Below are 21,436 nucleotides of genomic sequence, written 5' to 3'. Positions count from 1 at the left end.
ACACACACCACACACACACACACACACACACACAACCTGAGGAATGTGGGAGCTGGAGAGTTGAATGGGAATGAGGGAGATTAGCATTTCTTGTTGCAGTGTTGGCTGAAATATGTGGTGGGACAGGTCGGCATGCCCCTAACTTCAATTGAAGTGGAAATGCCACAGTGTGAAAATACTCTAGGTCAAAAGCTATGGAGCTATTTCAGGGTCATACGTTTTGATCATTCAAAAAAATACAATTTATTTGAAAGTTCAAGTTTTTATCCTGAACTTTGAAAAATACAATGATGCATTCAAAATAAAAATAAGTATTTGAAATCATTTTTCAGGTTGAATATTATTTTTGATTCAGTTCAGCAATTTTTTTTGAATAAAATATTTATTTTCAGATTTCACTTTTATACATATTTTGATATTTGAATCCTTTTTTTTTTCAGTTGCAGATTTTTCGTTTTCAATCTTGTTTTTTCAGGTTTTCGGGTTTCACATTCAGATCGTTGTTCGCTTTCAGATCGTTTTTTTTCGCTTTCAGATCTTTCAAACTTATGACCCTGAAATAGCTCCATAAAAAGTCATTCATTAAAAATATTAGTTTTACCACAATTGACTAAAAAAAGCTCATTGTCTTTGTGGAAATATCTTAACCAACAAAGTAGCTACAGCTGTCACATTAAAGAAAATATGAAATGATATGTAGTAAATATCTATACCCAAGTACCTAAAATCTGTACTGAAGAGATATTATTGTGGGATAGGAACAACAGAAATTAAGCAGGAACTTTCTTGGTTTTTGTGGACTGTTGTCTTTTAGTATGTATGATCTCTTGCACACCACAAAAAATACATAAATATAACCAAACCAAATGAAGTGGGAGCAAGTAAAGTGTGATCTATTAAACATAATATAACATAATCTAAGAACATTGTACGCTAATCTAAACGTTTTGACCATTTCTCCCATATCCCAAATTATGTTAATACTTAAGATGACAGCAGGCTGTGCCAAAAAACCTATGCTTTTTTTTAAAAAAAAACTACATAGCGACTTATTTTGTTTACAAAGTATATTTGTCTGACCTTGCACAGAACAATGTCTTACCCACAGAGCACAAACTGTCATTGGATAAGACCAATACAAATCTGCAAACTTCCTATTCTGTTCTAGTGAGAAGCTCAAAGACACAAAGTTGACATTTGAAGTTGACACTGGAAAAAACAACAAGCATAGCAGTTTAAACCGTTTTCAACTTAAATCCATCTTTTATTGACGTTTATGTTCACTGTATGGTCTGTAACATCACAATAGCATACTGGGGAATTCGTACAGGAAGAAGGGATTGTGAATACCTCTGTCTCAAACTTTCCTTCTTTTGTCCTCTGAAAGGTCAAAATGAAGGAGAGTGGGTCATACATTACTCTCAAATGCACACCAGCTTATTACCTTATACTGTCTTCAAAATACAGTATTCTTATAAGAGTTAAAAGCACTGGAATAAATAAAATAAAAACAAGAGTGGAATTTATCATTGCCATCATACAATTCTGAGTATGTATATAAAGAGAGACGATAGAAGGAGGTGGTAAAGAGTAAAAGGGATCATATCCATACTAAAATGCCCACGTGAGGAATGTCAAGTCTGTCTTTTTCTGCTTCTAAAATCTTGCCTCCCTTCTAAAGTCTTCACGGTCACATGAACCCTATGGGCCCAGAATTACTGTATGCTTTTTAAAATGCTCCTTACTTAACATATCATTCAATCAAAGCAAGAACCCATGATCTAAGTATTCCTATTGAACACCAAAGCCTCTTGTGAATCTTGAGATTCCACAACCAGACAAATGTGTATTGTTTTTTTTCAAAATAAAAAGGGAGCAAAGAGAGACTGATGCTGCAGTGCTGCTTGTACTCAGTCCATGCAGTGGGATCAGTGTGAATAATGAACAATTACATTCAGAAAAATATCCTTTCCTTCCTTCCTTAAGTCCTCTCCTAGCCCAGTGTCTGTTATAGCTTAAACATAAACCCAAAAAGAGGACTTTGTTCAGTTTGGTGAAACCTAATACAATGTTAAAAAATATCAAGCAGAATATGAAGAAATCCACAATGGTAGTGATTTGAATTCAGGAACAATCTCAAATTAGATCGAGTGGGGAAAAAACTATTTTGGGGGTCAAAAAAGATGTTGACCATAACATGGAGGATGAAAGGTTGTAGACAAATAATAATTTCCTGCATTTTGTTCCAGTTCTTTCTCTATTTTGTACTTTTAACCTCACTTATCTGTCTAACATTGTGTTCCACCACACTGAACATGCCCACATTACCCCCATCCGCCCAGTACATCTCACACACAAAATACACTCCTCCCTCAATCACAAAACATGCACAACTATAGACCCCCCCCCCCCCCCCCACCCACACACACCCTCCACCACAAACAAAGAAAAAAAATCAATCATCCCATTAAAACAACTGCAAAAGAACTACACATTCAAGTACCTATTCGTCATATGGCACCAAGAGCAAGTGTACCACAAGAACAATACAAATCAGAAAACTGTTAGGCCTATTCTCTTTCAAAACTACCACTTCAGAAAGCTCAATGAATTTGCCATTGAATGATTGAAAAAAAAAAGTGTATATTACAGTTTTGCATACTTAAAGCCTATTTTTAATGCATCTACGGGAAAGAATACACACGCAAAGTATGTGTACCCCAATTTGTCTATGCGCACATTTGTTAAAAATATTTAAAAAGAACAGGCTTTGTTTCAATCACTTATTAGTGCTAGGGTTTTACAGAAATGAAATGAACTCCAGGTCGATCCAAAGAGCCAAACCAGGGCTTCCAATGCAACCGGCCCCTGCCTTTGAGGCAAAGTCTATGAACAATTGAAGGACAGCCATTAGTGACAGTGTCCCTCTGTTACTTCGTACAGTGAAACACCAACAAAATCCCTCCCAATGTTCTGTACAAGGTATATCTCATGCTCCCCTCATCATTTTATTACCCATCTGTAATAGGACCACAGCCACAGTACTTTGAAAAGCCATAGCACACAAAAAAAACATTACAACGAAAAATGAATGGAATATTTTTCTATTAAAACAAAAAAAAGGCATTTTTTGTTTTTTGTACACATATTGGAGAGATAGAAAAGGCAAGTTGCAGCGCAAGCAGGATTGTGTGTGTTGAAGATTCCTTTATCCCAAAACCCTGTCTTTGGACCGATGTTGTGCGGGAAAACTGTGTGTGCAACTTTGACTTTTTTGTGTTATTTGTCTACACACTAAATGAACAAAGACCACACGCACGTTAGGCAACGACGAATACCATAGCTATGAATTAAGATGAAACAAATCAAAATATAGCTATATATATATATGTATATGACTTTAATATATAATTTCTATCTGTTAAACAACAGCAGGCTGAATGCTTGTGGTTCTGGAAAAGGAAAAGACAGAGCAGAGAGGAAGAGAGAGAAATCTAATGTTTTGTTAACATCCTATAAGATACAGGCGGAGAGAAAGTGAGCAGGGACGTGCAAGAAGAGTCATCACACTTGAGCTTAAACCAACTCCTCGTAATTCAAATCTGCAGCGAGGCACACCAGATCCTGGTGGGGGGGGGGGTCGCAGGCTTGTGTGGTCCCTCGGTGTGATCAAATAATGCCACAAATTGCAGCCAAATAATCCCCTTTAGTCCATTCAGGATCTTACAAACGTCTTTGAGCGACTGGCTGGGGAATGGCGGGCTGACGGTCGGCTTCGAGGGTCTCCCTTCTCTCTCAATTCTGAGGAAGGCACCAAAGCGTCCAGGGCGGCTCCTGGGTCTTCCTCACCTGGGTCTTCCTCAATCGGCGACAAAAACTACCACCACAAAGAAAGCAAGGAAAACGAGTGGCAAGAGAAAGTGTGCTTGTTTGCCTCTCTGAAGTATATACTGTATAGCTTTTCCGATATTAACGCAGTTGTTCTTTTTGTTCCCTGTTTTGTTCTACAGAAAGAACCTAAATCTGTTTTGTAGTCCTCTACAAAGAGTGTGTGAGTGTGTTAAAACCAGGATTCCTGCTGCCATTGATCTCTTAGTGTGAGGAGTACAAATAAAAAAAATCCAGAGGAAATTAAAAGGGTGACTATGGATGTGATCTCGTGTGGAAAAGTGGTCCTGTTTTTTTTTCCTTTTGGATCAGGCAGTCGGGCTGGACAGCTACCAGTGGTACTCCAACTCGGCTCCGTTCTGCAAGAGGAAAGCAATGGAGAAGAAGAGGAAGAGAAGAGGGGAAGATGGTAGGAAAAGGAGATGGAAAAGAAGATGGGAGAGCATGATGAAAAGGAGCGCACATTGTTATTAGGTACAGTAACACAATCATTACAGTGAAATTCGATGATTTTGTTCCCCAACCTGGACTTCAAGGCCAGGTTTTCCTGCAATCAGCACGACGAAAAGAAGCACAAAGTAAAGTTACAATAGCAGCGTAAGCCAGGGCACACTTTACACCTCAGTGTGTGTTCCTGCGGCAACAATACGCCAACACAACAACTCCAAGGCCTTTCGTCAGAGAGGGACACAGAAACGAAGACTGTTGCGTGCAGTTGTGGAAAGACAGAGAGAGGAAGGTGCATGCGTGTAGGGTCGTATACGTGTGATTTGAGAGGGTGGGGGCGGACAGGACCAGAAGACAACGACCATTCATCCTCCCTAAACCTGGACAGTGATGTCACAGACGTACAAACACGCCTTAAAGTCACAGAGATCCACATGCTAGAGAGAAGGCCAGAGACTGATGGGAGTGACGGGGGGGTAAGGTCACCACTTACATGCCTGTAGGAGTGTGTGTGAGTAAGGTGTGCGAGTAGATGGGTTGGAAGAAAAGGGGGGTGTAACATTTATATATGTGGTCACTTACCAAATGAAACAGGAGGGCTGCGTTAATCAGAGGGTGAACACACAGTTAGACAAATCGATACATCCCGTGAGTGTGTGTGAGTGGAACAGTTCCCGTGTTAGTGTTGGTAAGATTAATAACATTTCTTCAGAGAGAAAAAAAATGATTTATTTAATGATGGATAAATATCCATAATCCTTTATGTCATGTAACTTTTTTTTCTTCTCTGAAGTACTGTAAAAGTACCATATGGCTGGTTATCTGTTGAAACATCAATCTAAACTCTAAATATGGGCGGTTGTGAAAGAGCACAAGTTTGCCACAAAATGTTATTATGGGCCATTTTACTGGTAAATATGTAACTTAAACCACAAATACTTCATATGCTAGCCAAACCTTAATAAAACAGTGTTCCTTAAATATTCTTGCTCTTATGATGGCTACAGTATAACTTCTATTTAAAGCCACTATGTGTAGAATTTGAATCACAAACCACCAGTGTTGGGAGTAACGCGTTACAAGTAACGCCGTTATTTTTGGCAGTAACTAGTACTCTAACGCATTACTTTTTAAAGTCAGTAACTCCGTTACCGTTACTACATGGTGCGTTACTCCGTTAGTTTTTTTTATATAGTCAACAGCCAGGCGAACAGAGATGAGAACTGTACTTAAGTACAGTACTTGAGTAAATGTACTTAGATACTTCCTGTGTCACATGCGGAGACGGGCTGTGGGCGTGTTTGTGTTGTTTACTAACATGACTATCATGGCGGCGGCGGAGCTCAAGTCTAGTTTCTCCACCTAGAGATATTCTCACTATTTCACTTTTGTCGAGCACAAAGAAAAGAACGTTTTAGTTAAATGTAAGTTGTGTCTTGGCGGGTCAAAGATCTTATCTACTGCCCAAATCAGTAATTAAAATCTCTTAAAACATCTGCAAAAACAACATGCTGGGACGAAGCTAGTAGCTAAGACCACAGAGACTCAGCCGACGCCACTCCACCTCCACCTAAGCAACAGCGGCTGGATTTTAACCAAAGGACTGTTATCCAGGGAAAAGTCGATAAAGCCATTGCACGGTATGTTGTAGAACACATGCAGGCTATTGCTACAGTGGAGTCACCCGCTTTCAGGGAGCTAGTTAGCATGATAGCATGTCCGGGCGGCACGCGGCACACGGCATATGGGACGGAAAACTTTTTCCAACTACCTGGAGAAAGAATATACAAAAATGGAAAGCCAGCTAATATCGATGCAATCCAGATTGCATATAATGCATGTCAAGTTGATCAACAGATTGTATTATTCTCCAATGCAATAACAGTACTGAAATTAAGGCTATAAGGGTATTAATGGGAGCCCTTTTTTCAAGTAACCAAACGTTACTTTTCACAGTAACGCATTACTTTTTGGTCAAAGTAACTAGTAAAGTAACTGAGTTACTTTTGAAATGAAGTAACTAGTAATGGTAACTAGTTACTGGTTTTCAGTAACTAGCACAACACTGCAAACCACACAGTTACCCGAGGACAGTCAACATCACAATCATTTGGCTGTAATCACAAAAACTATACAAATAGCAGATTTGAGTTAGGTCTTGGTCCTTACAGACAACAAAACAAGGTGCCATCAACATCACCTCACTCCCAACACCAGCTACCAAACATCTCACACACACACACACTAACAATTATTAAAGTGTGTCATATTTGATGTCAGTGTGTCATTCCCACACATCGGATCCATCACAGAAAAACACTCAAATATTTGAACACGATCACTGCAACAAAATATAAAGTGACAAGGCGACACAGATGTTATTGACTCCTTGTTTTCAAGCCATTGTGTAATAAATAGGCATGTTTCTGTAAAACAGGCAAATCAAGAGATTGGCAAAACCCAAAAGTATACAAAGTCTGCCAGCTACACAACATCCTTAGACACAATTAACTGGAGTGTTTCACCAACTATTGATCTGTACCGACTCCTACAATACTCAAATAGTGGCCACAGCCTTTATTCACCTCAACGGTTCCTGTCTCATGAACACAGGCTGATTGGGGAAGCTTTGAGTTAGGACAACAAATAAACTGCTCAAAGAAATCTAAATCTTCGATGCACACAGTGGAGCACAGAGAAAATTCAGCAAATAAATAAGAACAAAATGATTTCACTTGCAGTCGCTGGATTTGGTGAAATTGCTAAGGTTCTGCAAGAAAGACTCTGGACAAAGCTGTGTTGTCATGCATGCACAGGCCATTACCAGGGCTGAGAGGAAGGTGCGCATCATGCACAATGCCCAGAAAAACAAACAAATGTTTATCGAAAGGAATGAAAGGATGTGCTTGGCACTGAGGTAAGTTTGAATATTTAACCGTTTGAGTGGGAAGAAAAATGGAACACACGGATACCAACAGCCTGCTCCACGAGACGACTTAAAACTCAGATGTTATGCCTTAGTATAACATTTAAGTTTGAGTACAAATGGTCAAAAAAGGACAAGGCTCATATTCATTGAATATACTGATACTGACCCCATCTTCCTCCCTGTATGGGTTCAGACGGTTGTATACTGCTTCAATAACACTGCGTCTGCAGGAAGGGGAAGACACACAAAAGTGATTAGGTTTCATTAGCTATTCAATTCAAGCCATCCATCCAGACAGAGAGCGCAAACAAGCTACAGAAAGGTGAAGTAAACTGCAAACTTTGAATAATATTTCTATTTAGTCCCAATGACATACTTTTTTTTCCTAAAACTAGATAACTGCCTTTTCTTTTTACATTATATTTTCATATTAATATTTATTTTTCGTTTGTTTTCTTTTACTGCCAATTTGTATTCCATATTTTATTCCAATGCAATGTAAATACTGTTATATTTTACTATATTTGTTATTATTTTTAATATTGTTCTCGTTCTTTACCTGTGTTTTTAATTCTTGTTTTACTTTTATGTATGCACCACGACACCAAGTCAAATTTCTCGTACGTGTAAACCTAATATTGATATTTTCATACCAGATGCTTATGACTCCGGATTAACATACAACTATCCTGTTAAAGTAACAGAGTCTCTCAGAGGGTGCTGGTTCTTACTTGCTGGCGAGGCCTCCCCCTGGTGGAAGGGGGGGCATGCCGATGTCGGTGGACAGGCTCCTCATCACTGCTACCAGGTCAGGGAAGCCCTCCTCCCCGGGCCGAGACAGCATCTCTGAAACAACAGCATGATGTTACAAAGACAGTGTTCACAGAGCTGCTGACCGCCAAGAACAGCTGAGACAAGAGAGGAGAGGAGGGGAGGGAGAGGACTAAAATGTGACAAATGAGGGGAAAAGAAGTGAAGATGGAAAGTGAATATCTGAGAGAATCCTGCAGCTGAGTTGAGTGGCATGAAGCCAGGTCAATGTTCAGCCAGAGCATTCCTCTCTTTCTATTCTCTCCCAGTATTAGACGGTATCTGAAGCCAAGCACCCGAATACATTTCGCATCAATGTTTACACTGATTTGGGAAATCATTTGAACCCACTTTGGTGCACCTATTAAACCATTCATTATTTAACCATTTTATACAATAACTACCTCCTGCTTTTACCACCTGCTTTTTCTAATCTTACAATAGATGTGCTAGACCCAGGGTTTTTTACCGCTCTGTGGATCAAGAAAACATTGGTATTAGGTGAGCAGAAATCTGACAAACCCTCGTTTTGCACTAACAGTAGCCCTTGTGTTGAAGAAACCAACAAGGAGTATAAAACGACACTGTGTTCATCGGAAGTCATCTTTAGAAAAGAAGGATGAAATGATAAAGAAGAAGACGTGAAGACAGGAGAGGAGCAGGGAATCTGTCCAAACAAGACAGGGAATGTTTGAGTGAGAAACGGGGGAGAAAGATGCGTTCAGGGAGGAGAGGATAGAACAGGGAATAGAGAGGGGAGATGCTTGCTGAAATGGAAAAGGAGGTCAGGATGGTGTCACTCCTCTGCTGTGAGCCGGAGATAACTTGGCTGGAGGTTTGACAATAGACAGTGGCAGAGTCATTGAGTGGAGAAAACATGCATACAGATCTGTGTCAGAGGGAGAACGAGCCCGAGTCTCCAAGAAAAACTTTGTAAGAGCTCAAATAAAGACCTGTTTTTCCAATTACACCTTTATAACAACAATAACGGGTGGGATTGCGGTTTAAAAACCTAAAATTACTGAAATGTATTGACATTATACACATTTTATAATCAATTATTCAAACATTTCAACATTGGTGTTACTCAAAATCCCTATTTAATACAAGTCTATACCTATTTAATGACCTTATATTCACACATCAAAACTTAAAAGGTCCCATGTCATGGCCATTTCTACTGATCATGATTCCATTGTTGAGGTCTACTACACTGAACAAAAATATAAATGCAACACTTTTGTTTTTGCTCCCATTTTTCATGAGATGAACTCAAAGATCTAAAACATTTTCTATATACACAAAATAATAATTTCTCTCAAATATTGTTCACAAATCTGAAAAAATCTGTGATAGTGAGCACTTCTCCTTTGCCGAGATAATCCATCCCACCTCACAGGTGTGGCATATCAAGATGCTGATTAGACAGCATGATTATTGCACAGGTGTGCCTTAGGCTGGCCACAATAAAAGGCCACTCTGAAACGTGCAGTTTTGCTTTATTGGGGGGGTCTGGGGGGGGTCCGAAAACCAGTCAGTATCTGGTGTGACCACCATTTTCCTCACGCAGTGCAACACATCTCCTTCGCATAGAGTTGATCAGGTTGTTGATTGTGGCCTGTGGAATGTTGGTCCACTCCTCTTCAATGGCTGTGCCAAGTTGCTGGATATTGGCAGGAACTGGAACACGCTGTCGTATACGCCGATCCAGAGCATCCCAAACATGCTCAATGGGTGACATGTCCGGTGAGTATGCTGGCCATGCAAGAACTGGGATGTTTTCAGCCTCCAGGAATTGTGTACAGATCCTTGCAACATGGGGCCGTGCATTATCATGCTGCAACATGAGGTGATGGTCGTGGATGAATGGCACAACAATGGGCCTCAGGATCTCGTCACGGTATCTCTGTGCATTCACAATGCCATCAATAAAATGCACCTGTGTTCGTCGTCCATAACATACGCCTGCCCATACCATAACCCCACCACCCCATGGGCCACTCGATTCACAACATTGACATCAGAAAACCGCTCACCCACACGACGCCACACACGCTGTCTGCCATCGGCCCTGAACAGTGAAAACCGGGATTCATCCGTGAAGAGAACACCTCTCCAACGTGCCAGACGCCATCGAATGTGAGCATTTGCCCACTCAAGTCGGTTACGACGACGAACCGGAGTCAGGTCGAGATCCCGATGAGGACGACGAGCATGCAGATGAGCTTCCCTGAGACGGTTTCTGACAGTTTGTGCAGAAATTCTTTGGTTATGCAAACCGATTGTTGCAGCAGCTGTCCGAGTGGCTGGTCTCAGACGATCTTGGAGGTGAACATGCTGGATGTGGAGGTCCTGGGCTGGTGTGGTTACACGTGGTCTGCGGTTGTGAGGCCGGTTGGATGTACTGCCAAATTCTCTGAAACGCCTTTGGAGACGGCTTATGGTAGAGAAATGAACATTCAATTCACGGGCAACAGCTCTGGTGGACATTCCTGCTGTCAGCATGCCAATTGCACGCTCCCTCAAAACTTGCGACATCTGTGGCATTGTGCTGTGTGATAAAACTGAACATTTCAGAGTGGCCTTTTATTGTGGCCAGCCTAAAGCACACCTGTGCAATAATCATGCTGTCTAATCAGCATCTTGATATGCCACACCTGTGAGGTGGGATGGATTATCTCGGCAAAGGAGAAGTGCTCACTATCACAGATCTTTTCAGATTTGTGAACAATATTTGAGAGAAATGGTTATTTTGTGTATATAGAAAATGTTTTAGATCTTTGAGTTCATCTCATGAAAAATGGGAGCAAAAACAAAAGTGTTGCATTTATATTTTTGTTCAGTGTAGAATAGATTTACATTGTTCAATTTCAATGTTCCAAACTCACATTGGTTTCTCATACAGCATCTCTGTATAGTATGTGTATTCACTCTGTCCTAAACGGCTTGTTGGAGCTCCTGCCCCCCCTCCTATGAGCCCAGTGTGCTCTGATTGGTCAGCTCGCCCACTCTGTTCTGATGAGTCCACCACCGTTACATCAGTGATTATGTGTTTCAATGGCGTTAGCAACAAACAGATGAGAATGCTGCGTGGGGTCTGGGTGTCGGCGGGATGTTGCGAGGCTCGCTGCTGCGAGGAGCGGACAGTGTGAGCTGGGTCACTGGTGTCGTTTCCTGGTTGCTGTGTGGGGTCTGCGAGACAGTGAGACATCTTGAATGGACGCGTGAAGGGGGGGTTGCTGAGGGGGCTGCAGCACCCCCCATCTGCGAGGCTCCACTAGGCATTCTGGGGCAGCATAGACAGGTCTTTTCTGTGTTAGAGTTTACTCGCTACAGGGTGTACTTTGAGGGTTTTTGACTCTGCAGACCGTTTACATGCAGAAAAACCTTCATAACACACAAGGGGACGGGTAATAACCGGAAAAGCATGACATGGGACCTTTAATACTGACCTTAAAAAATGAAAGCAATATTCTAAAAATGAACATCAAAAATGTATAATATCCAAAGATCCCATTATGTTTGTACATACAGTAACAACGGTGTTTTTTTATGTTTATCACCCGTCCATTCTCACCTTCCACTCGAGACTCCATATATTTGTTGAGCTCAGCGTCTTTCCTCACAGCTTCCTCGGACACTTTGGGAGCGTTGGGCAAACACACTAACACAACACTCATGTTATCCCGACTCCCCTAAGACGAGGGAGGAGAGAGGAGTGAAGAGGAGAAAGTAAGAGAAGGAGTTATTGTGAAGTGCTGAGAGAAATAATGAAGATTTCCAAGGCAGAAGTATTCAAACAGTCTGCAATATGAATCACAGGGAGGCAGTGTTAAAACAGACGGCTTCATGTCAATCCTTTTAAAATAGGCTGTTTTGTATTCACCTTGCTCTTTGACTGAATCAAGGCGCTTCCACGTTGAGAAATAGTTTGCAAACGTGCAGCTGTTTTTTGTAATAAATCTTACTGCCAGTCGGGTAAATTATCCCAAATATAATGTATTGTTTAAAATGTACTGACGCTAGAGCAGCTGAAGGAACACAATTGCATTCAAACCCAGAAGTGAAAAAAAGTAGCAGGTGATTACAATGCCATTGTGCTTTTTACATTTTGAATCCATTATATTTAACTAAACTCTGCAGCTGATCAGGAATAATGAGGAAACCTGCAATATTTGTATATCCACTTATCAAGCCTACGGAATGCCAGTGTTACATATTTTATAAGGAACATGTTATGTTCATGTTAAGTTTCCATGTTCAAAACTGCTCATATGAAGTTGTTAGAGCTTGCAGAACTTTATCTACAGCCAACAGCCTGAATGTGCCACAGTCAATCTCTATAATCTATTAGCAATCACAGTAAAACACACAAAGGTCATGCTGAAACCCAACATGTACCCACCTTGTGCAGGCAGGTGTCCACTACTTCATTGCAGACTCTTTCCAGGTCGTCGGAGACCTCAAGCCTAGATTTGACAAACTCGCAGAGCTCCTCGTTGGTCATGACGTCCCAGATGCCGTCACAGGCCAGGACGATAAACTGATCCTGTTCCGGGGCCCGAACCATCTCATAGACTTCAGGTTCGGGGCTGACCAGCTGCTCTGTGGGGCCCTTCCCGTCCACACACTTGTAGTCATAGTCCCCCAAGGCCCTTGAAACAGCCAGTGACCCGTTAACCCTCTGAATCATCACCGAGCCGCCGGCGTTCTGGATGCGCTCTCTCTCGCGGGGGTTGCAAGGCTTGTGGTCGAGAGTGGAGAAACACACGTTTGAGTTGCGATACAGAACGCCTCGAGAATCGCCACAGTTGACGAAGAAGAAATGCTCGGGTGACATGAGGATCCCCACCGCTGTGGAGCCGCTACGGTCCATGCCGTTCCGAAGGTCAGAAAAGCTGCGCATGTGCTCGTCAATCTTCAGGAAGCCTGTCCGGATCCCAGTTTTGATATTCTCTACTGTAGGAGGAGCCAACGCTGGAGGGTCATCGGTGGAGCCGTCTGGCCCAGCAGGGGGGCCTTGGGTCCCTAAGCTAGCACTCATTATGTGTTCCAGAAGATGCTTGGAGCAGTAGTTGGCCACCTTTGAGCCAGCGTGACCATCGTAGACGGCGAAAAAGGACCAGTCAGTCATACCAGGAGCAGGAAGTCCGAGCACGGCTGTGTGAGCGTCCTCCATCTCCACCCTCCAGCCCTGCATGGAGCTCAGCCCGTAGCGCAGGCCGTTGCCCTCGTCGTGCAAGTTGTGCTTCTCCGTCCGGGGTTTGTCCAGGAACGCTCCCATGGCTCCGGCTGGGAAACAGACCCACTGCTACCTGTGGGAGAAAAAAAAGATACAGGACAGAATAAGAAAAAGGGACACTGAATTTGAAGTAAACACTGCAGGCATGTACCATGTTATACCAGAGTATACCATGTTATCACAAGTGAAAACTATAAATAACATAGTAGATACATTGAATTCATGTTTAACAATAGTAAAGCCCAGGTATTTATATGTTTGATCAACAGCGTGGCTTATTATTACACCTACATTAATGTTAACTCTACTCTTCACAACCCAGCTATAACTGTGTTCGACTGACAGGCAGGGTTTTTAAGAAAGAGACATTCCTAGCAATCATTAGATTCAAAGTAGCTGTAAGAGATCTAATTACATATAATGAATCCATCGATCCTATTTGATGTAAAAAAGAAAAGTCGGCATAAGCATCAAGGTAAAATATATAATATATTTCAAAAACCTTATTCAAATCAAACTCCACACATTTGAATGACAACATTTACATATGTATGTACATATGTGTGGATATAAAATAAATCGGACAAAGCTGGCAAATTGTTTGTTTTTTTAAACGCTAAAATGCCAAAAATAAATAAATAAAATATGTGTTTAAAGGTGGGGTAGGTAAGCATGGAGAAACCAGCTCGAGTGCGCTAGAATTTGAAAGTACACAACTGGAATAAATCTGCCTCTTCCTTCAGACTTCCGTACAGAGCCCCTCCTCCAACACACACGAACGTGCACATGACCAATGAGGGCACGAGATAAGTTTGTGCACAGATGGAAGGCTGACAGGCAGGTAGGCCATCCAATTACTTTAACCGGGCCGTCTAAAATGATTGGTCGTGCTTTTTACAGCGCCACGGCTTCCACAGATGACATGTTTCATGTATTTATTATTGTCATTCATTGCTATCGGGATGTTAAGAGCATTCCATGGAATATAACAAAAAGTGTTTCTGAAGTGAATTACCTACCCTACCTTTAATCAAATATGTAATAAATGCTATGTGCTGTTTACTTAATATTCCTAGAGAAACATTCCAACTAAATAGTGACCATTGCTCATCATATCCAGAAATAGCACAGGTTTATGCCTAAAGAGACAGAGTATCAAGCTTAAAAGCTTCTTTGGCCAGCCAGAGCAGGCTAAGAGCATTACCAAACTCACTGAGAGGACGTGTTATCTGCCTGTAACTGCACCTGCATTAGCTAAATGAACAGCAGCCAGCTTTATAGGATAGAATATTTCTATATCCAGCCATGTACTTAATGTAAGAACATGAACTTATACAGTCTTTTTGATTATAAGTAACAGTACTTAATGGCTTTTTACCTCTGGAAATTGTACTCTTAACCTGTAGCTTTATTCTTGAAAATATCAATAAAAGCATACTGGCATCCGGTCTCTTATTGTACACAGAGGCTCAAGGTTACATTTTTTAAAACATATGAACTTCCTGGTGTTCCCATTATCTCATATTTCTGTTGCAGATATTTAAAACTTAGTTATATAAAAATAGTACATTATCTAACTTAATCATACTGAAGGATAAACATAAATAATGTATTCTATCAGAGGAAATGCAACGCAGTAGAGCAACGTTGTGTGTTGATATTTCTGTATTCAAAAAGCGTAAATAAATAAATGCAGTATCAGTTTAGTTTCTAACCACTGCATAACCAACTCCATTACCTCTGGGTCAACCTGTAGCACGTTTAAAGGGCTGGCCGATGTGCCACGTCTCGTCTGCACCACATGTAGGCTGTTAGTCTGGCACTATATGTTTACTTTTGGAAAAAAGTGAATGATAAATATCAAAGTTGTTTGTGTTATTTCTAGATTTCCAATTCATTTAATTGTGATACAACAGATGTGCTTTGATTTGCATATTATTGCGTGAGCACACATGGACAAAAACAGGCTTGGCCACATATCAAAGGGCTGAGAATCATCTCTAGTCCAAACCACTTGAATTATTACCTTGACAACAAATGCATTCACACACACACACACATTCAAGCAGATATCCAAGCCACGAACACCAAACTAAATCCTTTGCCCTCTTACATTCAACACACAGATAGAATATTTGCTAAAACCTGATGGCGTCGCATTATATTAAAGACGATACGCCATCGTACATAACTTGTGAACTACAGAGGAGTGATGTTACCCAGTCTGAAGTCTCCATGGTTACACAGTTTGGAGTGGCAGCCGAGTGGTTGCCATAGCAACAGTAGCAGCAGATGTTAGCGGTTGCAGCATGCAACAAGAGATCTGCACAGCCACTGTGTGAGCGAGCTGTGTGTGTAAACGTGTTCATTCATTGGGCCATTCAATGGAGAACACATGAGTTTCAGGGTAAGGTCTCAACAAAAGGTGGCACAACTGACCTTGCTTTGATTTACTACATTAATGTTTTCCTCCCATGACACACACGGGAAGATGAAGTGAGTGGCTGATGCCGTTTGAGAGTCAAAGTTAAGAGCCAGCAAACAGACAGGAACCAAAAGGTCTTCAGACAAGCAGGGTAGCTTTAACAAGCTAACTCAATGTAACCGTCAGCTGCTGATGGGATCCGCGCAGGAACAGATTCTCCCAACATAATGAGGATATGTGTGATATAATAGTCTACATCTACATTCCAGGTGACAGCATCAACCAACAGGTGTATCTCATTTTGTAGAGTTCTTGGCCATGTACCAAATGAGCTGTAAACTAACACTATCAAAATACAATGAGTCACCTTGTAGAGAGGTTGATGGTGGGAAATGTAGGGTCGTGGTTTAGTAGAAAACAGGTGCTGGAGTACTATAGCATATGTGTTTTGCATGTGGCTCCCAAAAAGAAAAATACAGAGAGTCAGAAAGGCAGTGATGTTGCGTACTTATCCTTCTATTTATTCCTGATAATCAGAGGCGGAATGTCTGTGAATGTGTTTAATAGCAAGACAGCTCATTTCTTCTCTGCGCCGATCGCCAACAGCTGCTCTGCTCAAAAGACCCTCCACCCGCTGTCACTTTCTCCTCCTCCACACATTACCACTCTAATACCAATGACGTAATATGTGGACACGTGGATTGCACTCAAACCCATTTTCCGGCCGACTGGGAGCATCAAACATTTTAAAGTTGTTTCTTTCCATCTACTCTTATTTTCATTGTAAGGTTGTGATAATCATACAAATCAATGCCATATAAAGCTGCACTGTATATATTATACTTTTAGTCCATTTTTTTAGCTCAGTTTCTCTAACAGTATTTTCTGGTTTAAAAAAAAGACAACAGAGAATATTGAGTACATTTTAAAAAGATCCATTTCTACTAATGTGCTGCTTATATGGCTATTTAGGCAGGGGATCATCTTTCTGCTGATTAAGTACGAGGGAGTATCCAAGGTCAGCGAGAGCAGTGGCCAGATTTCATTTCATTTTAGAGTCACTCGTTGATCGATAAATATTGTGAAATATGGGCTTCAAGAACTAAATGTTTTTATTAGCATTGTGAAATGTCACAAAACAGTTCATGTCAACTTAAACAACAATACACTATTTTAAACAAAGCTTTATAATGTATAAGAAACTCGTCCTAGCCTGATTTACAGTAAGGATTCTTGGCTTTGCTGAAAACATTCTGGGCTTAAGCCCATGGCGCCACCTTAGATTAAGTATCCATTAACTACATCCGAAAAAGTTAAAAAACCTCAAGGTATCGGGAACAGCCCCTTTGTTATGAGAACAATTGTAACTAAATGGAATAAGATCCACTTCTCAAGAAGGGCTCTCCTTTTACAAATTGAAGAGTTGGAACAAACATATCTTAGATCCCCCTCCTCTTTCGTCGCATCAGAAGCAGACAATGTCCCCGAACAAGTGCTCTGAACAGACATCTCAGTCATCTACAGTGCCGTGGCGTCGGGAAGCTTGACCAGACAGGAGTCTATAGGACTAGGGCTGCACGATATATGAGTGACGATAATCGCGATATTGACATCGCAGGACTTTCTTTTTTTTAGGACGTGCGATATTAAGTAGGCAAATAAAACACATAATGTTACAATTATTTTTGCTGCTTGCTACCAAAGGAAGACTCGCGTGGCTCTCATGTGTACTTGAGTGAGTGACATGCAGGCTCTGCATGCACAGCAAACCACCAATCACAACCATTCTTGATCAGATCACAGCAGGATAACCGAGCTAGCTCAGCTTGTTGCTCTGATAACTTAAGATCCAGAAGTCCGTGACTAAAATCCTTCATCCGGTTAAATATTGTTAAAAAATACCAATTGTATAGCATTAAAGTTCAAGAAAGGATGGTTTGCGGACAAAAAAAAACAATTCCTGTATTTTTTCATGCCGCAATATATATCGCAGGGGGGGGAAAATCGCAATGTCAGTTTTTTCCGATATCGTGCAGCCCTATATAGGACTATAGCCAAAGAAGACGAATGTAAATGTGTCATGTTATACTGGACTGTGATTGGCCTTTACAACAAGATGTGTACTCGTCACTATACACCGAACCTGGACTTTCCTCACTTTGAGACGCCAAGGGATGTTATTGCATGTGTCCATCAACATTTACCATGAAGTAAATGGTTTGAAATGAAGCTCAAGTCCTGAAAGACATCCTGCAACAACACGTGCGATGTGGTAACATATTACCAGAGACAATGAAATATATTGAGGGTTCAATGAACCTGCAGTGTTGGCCAGAATATCTAAATAAGTAGTGTGGTGCGGCAGAGATGTACCAGCCAAAAGATTAAGTATTCTACAGACTTAAGGAAAACCTGTTGTTTGGTAAAGATACTGATGATAACAAAAAAATAAGTAGTAAAAATCACAAGATCAATTAAATATATTTTTCAAAGAAGTGTCTCCGGGAATCTTACCACAATAGCAATATCAGTCAAAAATAATCGCATAATTATGCATATCCAAAATGTCATGATCTGTACATCAGTTTAAAGTTTTTTATTTATGCTGGCTTTTCAAAAATAGAAAATAATGTCATCAGAAAACTTATCTGCATCTCATTAGGTTCAGACGCAGACAAATCCCATTCATCTCCCCCTCTTGGTACATTTCTCTTTGGGTTATTTTGAGCTTGCCAGTTAGCCCTATCTGAGCGTTCATCTGCGCATGTAGAGATTCAATCAACAGACACAATCGAAAGTGTATAGAGAAATGCCTTTGGACTGGCCAATAGACTCGCTGTAGTCATAGGCTAAAACAGCATGGCCAGTGCAGGATTTCACATCAAGGTGCCAACACAAACATGCCACTGATGATACTGCCATTTCTGGAACACACCGTCACACAAACACGGCCAAACACACAGCCACAGACGCACAAACATCCACAGACGACTACCTACAACAAGGCAATAAAGCAAGTTCATTCCTGTAGTAGTGGTGCATGGGGACAGAATGGCAATACAAAACAAGAACAAATATAAAGAAATATAATAACACAATATGGGAATACATATTTGTGCTCTTGGCCCTTAGAGGTAACCAAAGGTGGTAGAAGTACTCAGAGCTTGTACCCTGTTAGCCCTTTAACCCTGTAAAAGTAGAACTACAAGAGTGAAGGAATACTAATCAAATGTTACTTAAGTTAAATAACAAAAGTATTAGCATCAGCATATACTTAAAGTACCAAAAATAAAAGTACTTATTCTAGAGATTGGCCCATTTCAGAATCATATATATATGTTTTTGTTATGATAATCAGCTACAATGTTATAAAAGCTGTATTTACTTTGTATGCTGCTGCAGGGTAGCTTGTGTATTTACTCCAGGTGTAACAAGTCTTATTTACTAGTTGATTATATGTCACATCATTAATCGAAATATGTCAAGTGACTAAAGGTCCAAAATAAATGTAGTGGGGTAAAAGTACATGATTTACAACTGAACTGTAGTGGGGTAGAACTACAAAGTAGCAACACTATGAAATACTCAAGTAAAGTACAAGTACCTTGCAATTGTAGTTACTTACAGTATTTGAGTAAATGTAATTTACTCCACCAGGTTATGTTATAAACTGGAATACTGGCTAATGAATGATACATTTTACTGTTATCCAGCAAAACAACAACGTCAACCAATTAACATATTCAGATCCCAGCATGATAATAACTGGCTGGTAATATCCTCATATTTACCACCAAAACAAAGACAAAAACAACAACACTTTAAACCCTGTTATCCATTATAACGTTAACTAAGAGCCTCTAACTGAAAATGAGGCCACTTGTGTTGCTAGCTAACCAGCTAGCGAAATTGTCAAAGTGTTTACTAGAAACGTAGCATATCACAAGTACCAGATTGTACTTACTTTGTAGGAAAGAAACTACCTCTATCAGTCGTTCTTCTTGTTGCTTCGGTGGCAGGTTATGTTATTACCCGGACTTCTTGTGATAGGCTTATCTCTCGTTAATGTTAGCCACTTTCGCTTCTCGGCCCCTGCTCGTCAGCTAGCTTTGATTAAGCTAGCCAGCATTTCACACGATCAGTTCTGCCTTCAGCATGTCTCTGCATCGGATTCGGAACAAGGATTTTATATACATGTTTGTCACTGTAAACCCAGGGAGCACCAAATAAATAACCGCTACGTAGGCTGTCAGTTGAAATGAAAAACACCAAGATCTATCTATGATTTGAACAACGAGCTAATTTTGGCTAAAGCTAAATGTATGAGGCAGATGACGTTCTTTTTGAACATGCAGTTCTGGGGCGGGCCAATCATATTGCTCTCTACTGTGATTGGACAAACGCTGAATCGAGGCTGAGGCATGATTGGTCCAAAAATGAGTCAGTCAGACATCCTATGACATACTGTAAACAGTGAAAATCCGAGTGTGTGTGTGTGTGTGTGTGTGGTGTGTGTGTGTGTGTGTGTGTGTGTGTGTGTGTGTGTGTGTGTGTGTGTGTGTGTGTGTGTGTGTGTGTGTGTGTGTGTGTGTGTGTGTGTTTGAGTAGCTTTTTTGTATCGGACGTTGGACAATTTCTCCAGGTTTAACCTATGGGTTTAACATCAGCATAGGAATACATGTGAGACATATATCATGTCCAAATGGGGGGAGACCGGAGGCTGACCATCACATATTGGAGGGATTTTACAGTTTTATATCCCTTCTGTCGAGAAGACTTGTGTGGATCAAAAGTGTATGCCTTTGTCTGCTGCCAGCTTGACTCAGTAGATAAGCAACAGAAAATGCTTATGGTTTATTCTATTGCATACTCAAATGGATCCTCATCTTATAAGAATGATATTTGTGAGACGATGATTGGATCAAACCAAGACGAAATCTACTTTAAATTTGTACTTGTCTTAATACATATTGTCATATTTTTGTAGTTATAAAATATAAAATAAATCAGAACAAGTGAGTGGATCCTTTTTGGGAACATGAATTGCTTGACATGATCCACTGCAGTAATTCACTGAAATCATATGTCCAACCTGCTCAGGTATTCAATTACAGGAAGTCCTTTATGGCCAAGAGGGCTCAGAGTGGGTTTTCATTACAAAATCATTATGTTCTTTCCCTTACAGATAAAGTAGAACAAAGGCTTTTTTGCAAATGTATTGCACCACCTTCTGTTTCACATCAACAACAGGTTGCAACAAGTCACAGCAGGTGGGTCCACAAACTAATCACAAGCTTGAGTAGATCTGCTCCCACACAGCAACTCCTACACATGGCATACATTTAAGGCCGAAGGTGAGCAGATGGCATGATATTGTTAAATGCATCAATGTGGTTTATTTAATTTATCTAATAATGATTCCCAGCTGACATCATGGCATTATCTCCCATGAGGTCCAACACCCACAACCTACAATGTGGTTTATAAATGGAAACTTTGACAATAACAGTTTTTTAACTTGTCAAGCAATCAATTAGACAGCTCTATATTGTTTAAAATACTAAACACTACAGAGCAAAATAAGGTAATGTCTTTGTCTTATCAAGCCAGCTGAGTGATGTGGCGCTTTCTATTATTGCAGTTGTGATGACTTATTCTTGACTTAATGTGAAGGTGAATTTGATATGACATTTTT

At 40.6% G+C, this 21,436-nt stretch overlaps 1 protein-coding gene across 4 annotated transcripts; it reads right to left on the bottom strand.

Moving 5' to 3' along the window:
• Nucleotides 1-1,238: 1,238 nt before the first annotated feature.
• ppm1ba (protein phosphatase, Mg2+/Mn2+ dependent, 1Ba) lies at nucleotides 1,239-20,099 on the bottom strand. Of its 4 annotated transcripts, none has more exons than XM_034237843.1 (8): nucleotides 19,706-20,099; nucleotides 12,480-13,389; nucleotides 11,652-11,769; nucleotides 7,996-8,110; nucleotides 7,431-7,488; nucleotides 4,918-4,934; nucleotides 4,413-4,435; nucleotides 1,239-4,247 (listed from the first exon to the last, which is right to left on the bottom strand). In XM_034237843.1, the coding sequence occupies exons 2-7, from the start codon at nucleotides 13,356-13,358 to the stop codon at nucleotides 4,420-4,422; spliced, it is 1,203 nt and encodes a 400-aa protein (XP_034093734.1). In that variant the 5' UTR covers nucleotides 13,359-13,389; nucleotides 19,706-20,099; the 3' UTR covers nucleotides 1,239-4,247; nucleotides 4,413-4,419. The 4 variants fall into 4 exon arrangements, with proteins under 4 accessions (XP_034093734.1, XP_034093735.1, XP_034093737.1 ...); XM_034237844.1 differs by having other exon boundaries at nucleotides 19,725-20,099; XM_034237846.1 differs by lacking the exon at nucleotides 4,413-4,435.
• Between the last annotated feature and the right edge of the window lie 1,337 nt (nucleotides 20,100-21,436).

The sequence above is a fragment of the Gymnodraco acuticeps genome, unplaced genomic scaffold, assembly GCF_902827175.1.
Source record: "Gymnodraco acuticeps unplaced genomic scaffold, fGymAcu1.1, whole genome shotgun sequence".
Taxonomy (NCBI): Eukaryota; Metazoa; Chordata; class Actinopteri; order Perciformes; family Bathydraconidae; genus Gymnodraco; species Gymnodraco acuticeps.
This window is presented reverse-complemented; position numbering and strand designations above follow the sequence as displayed.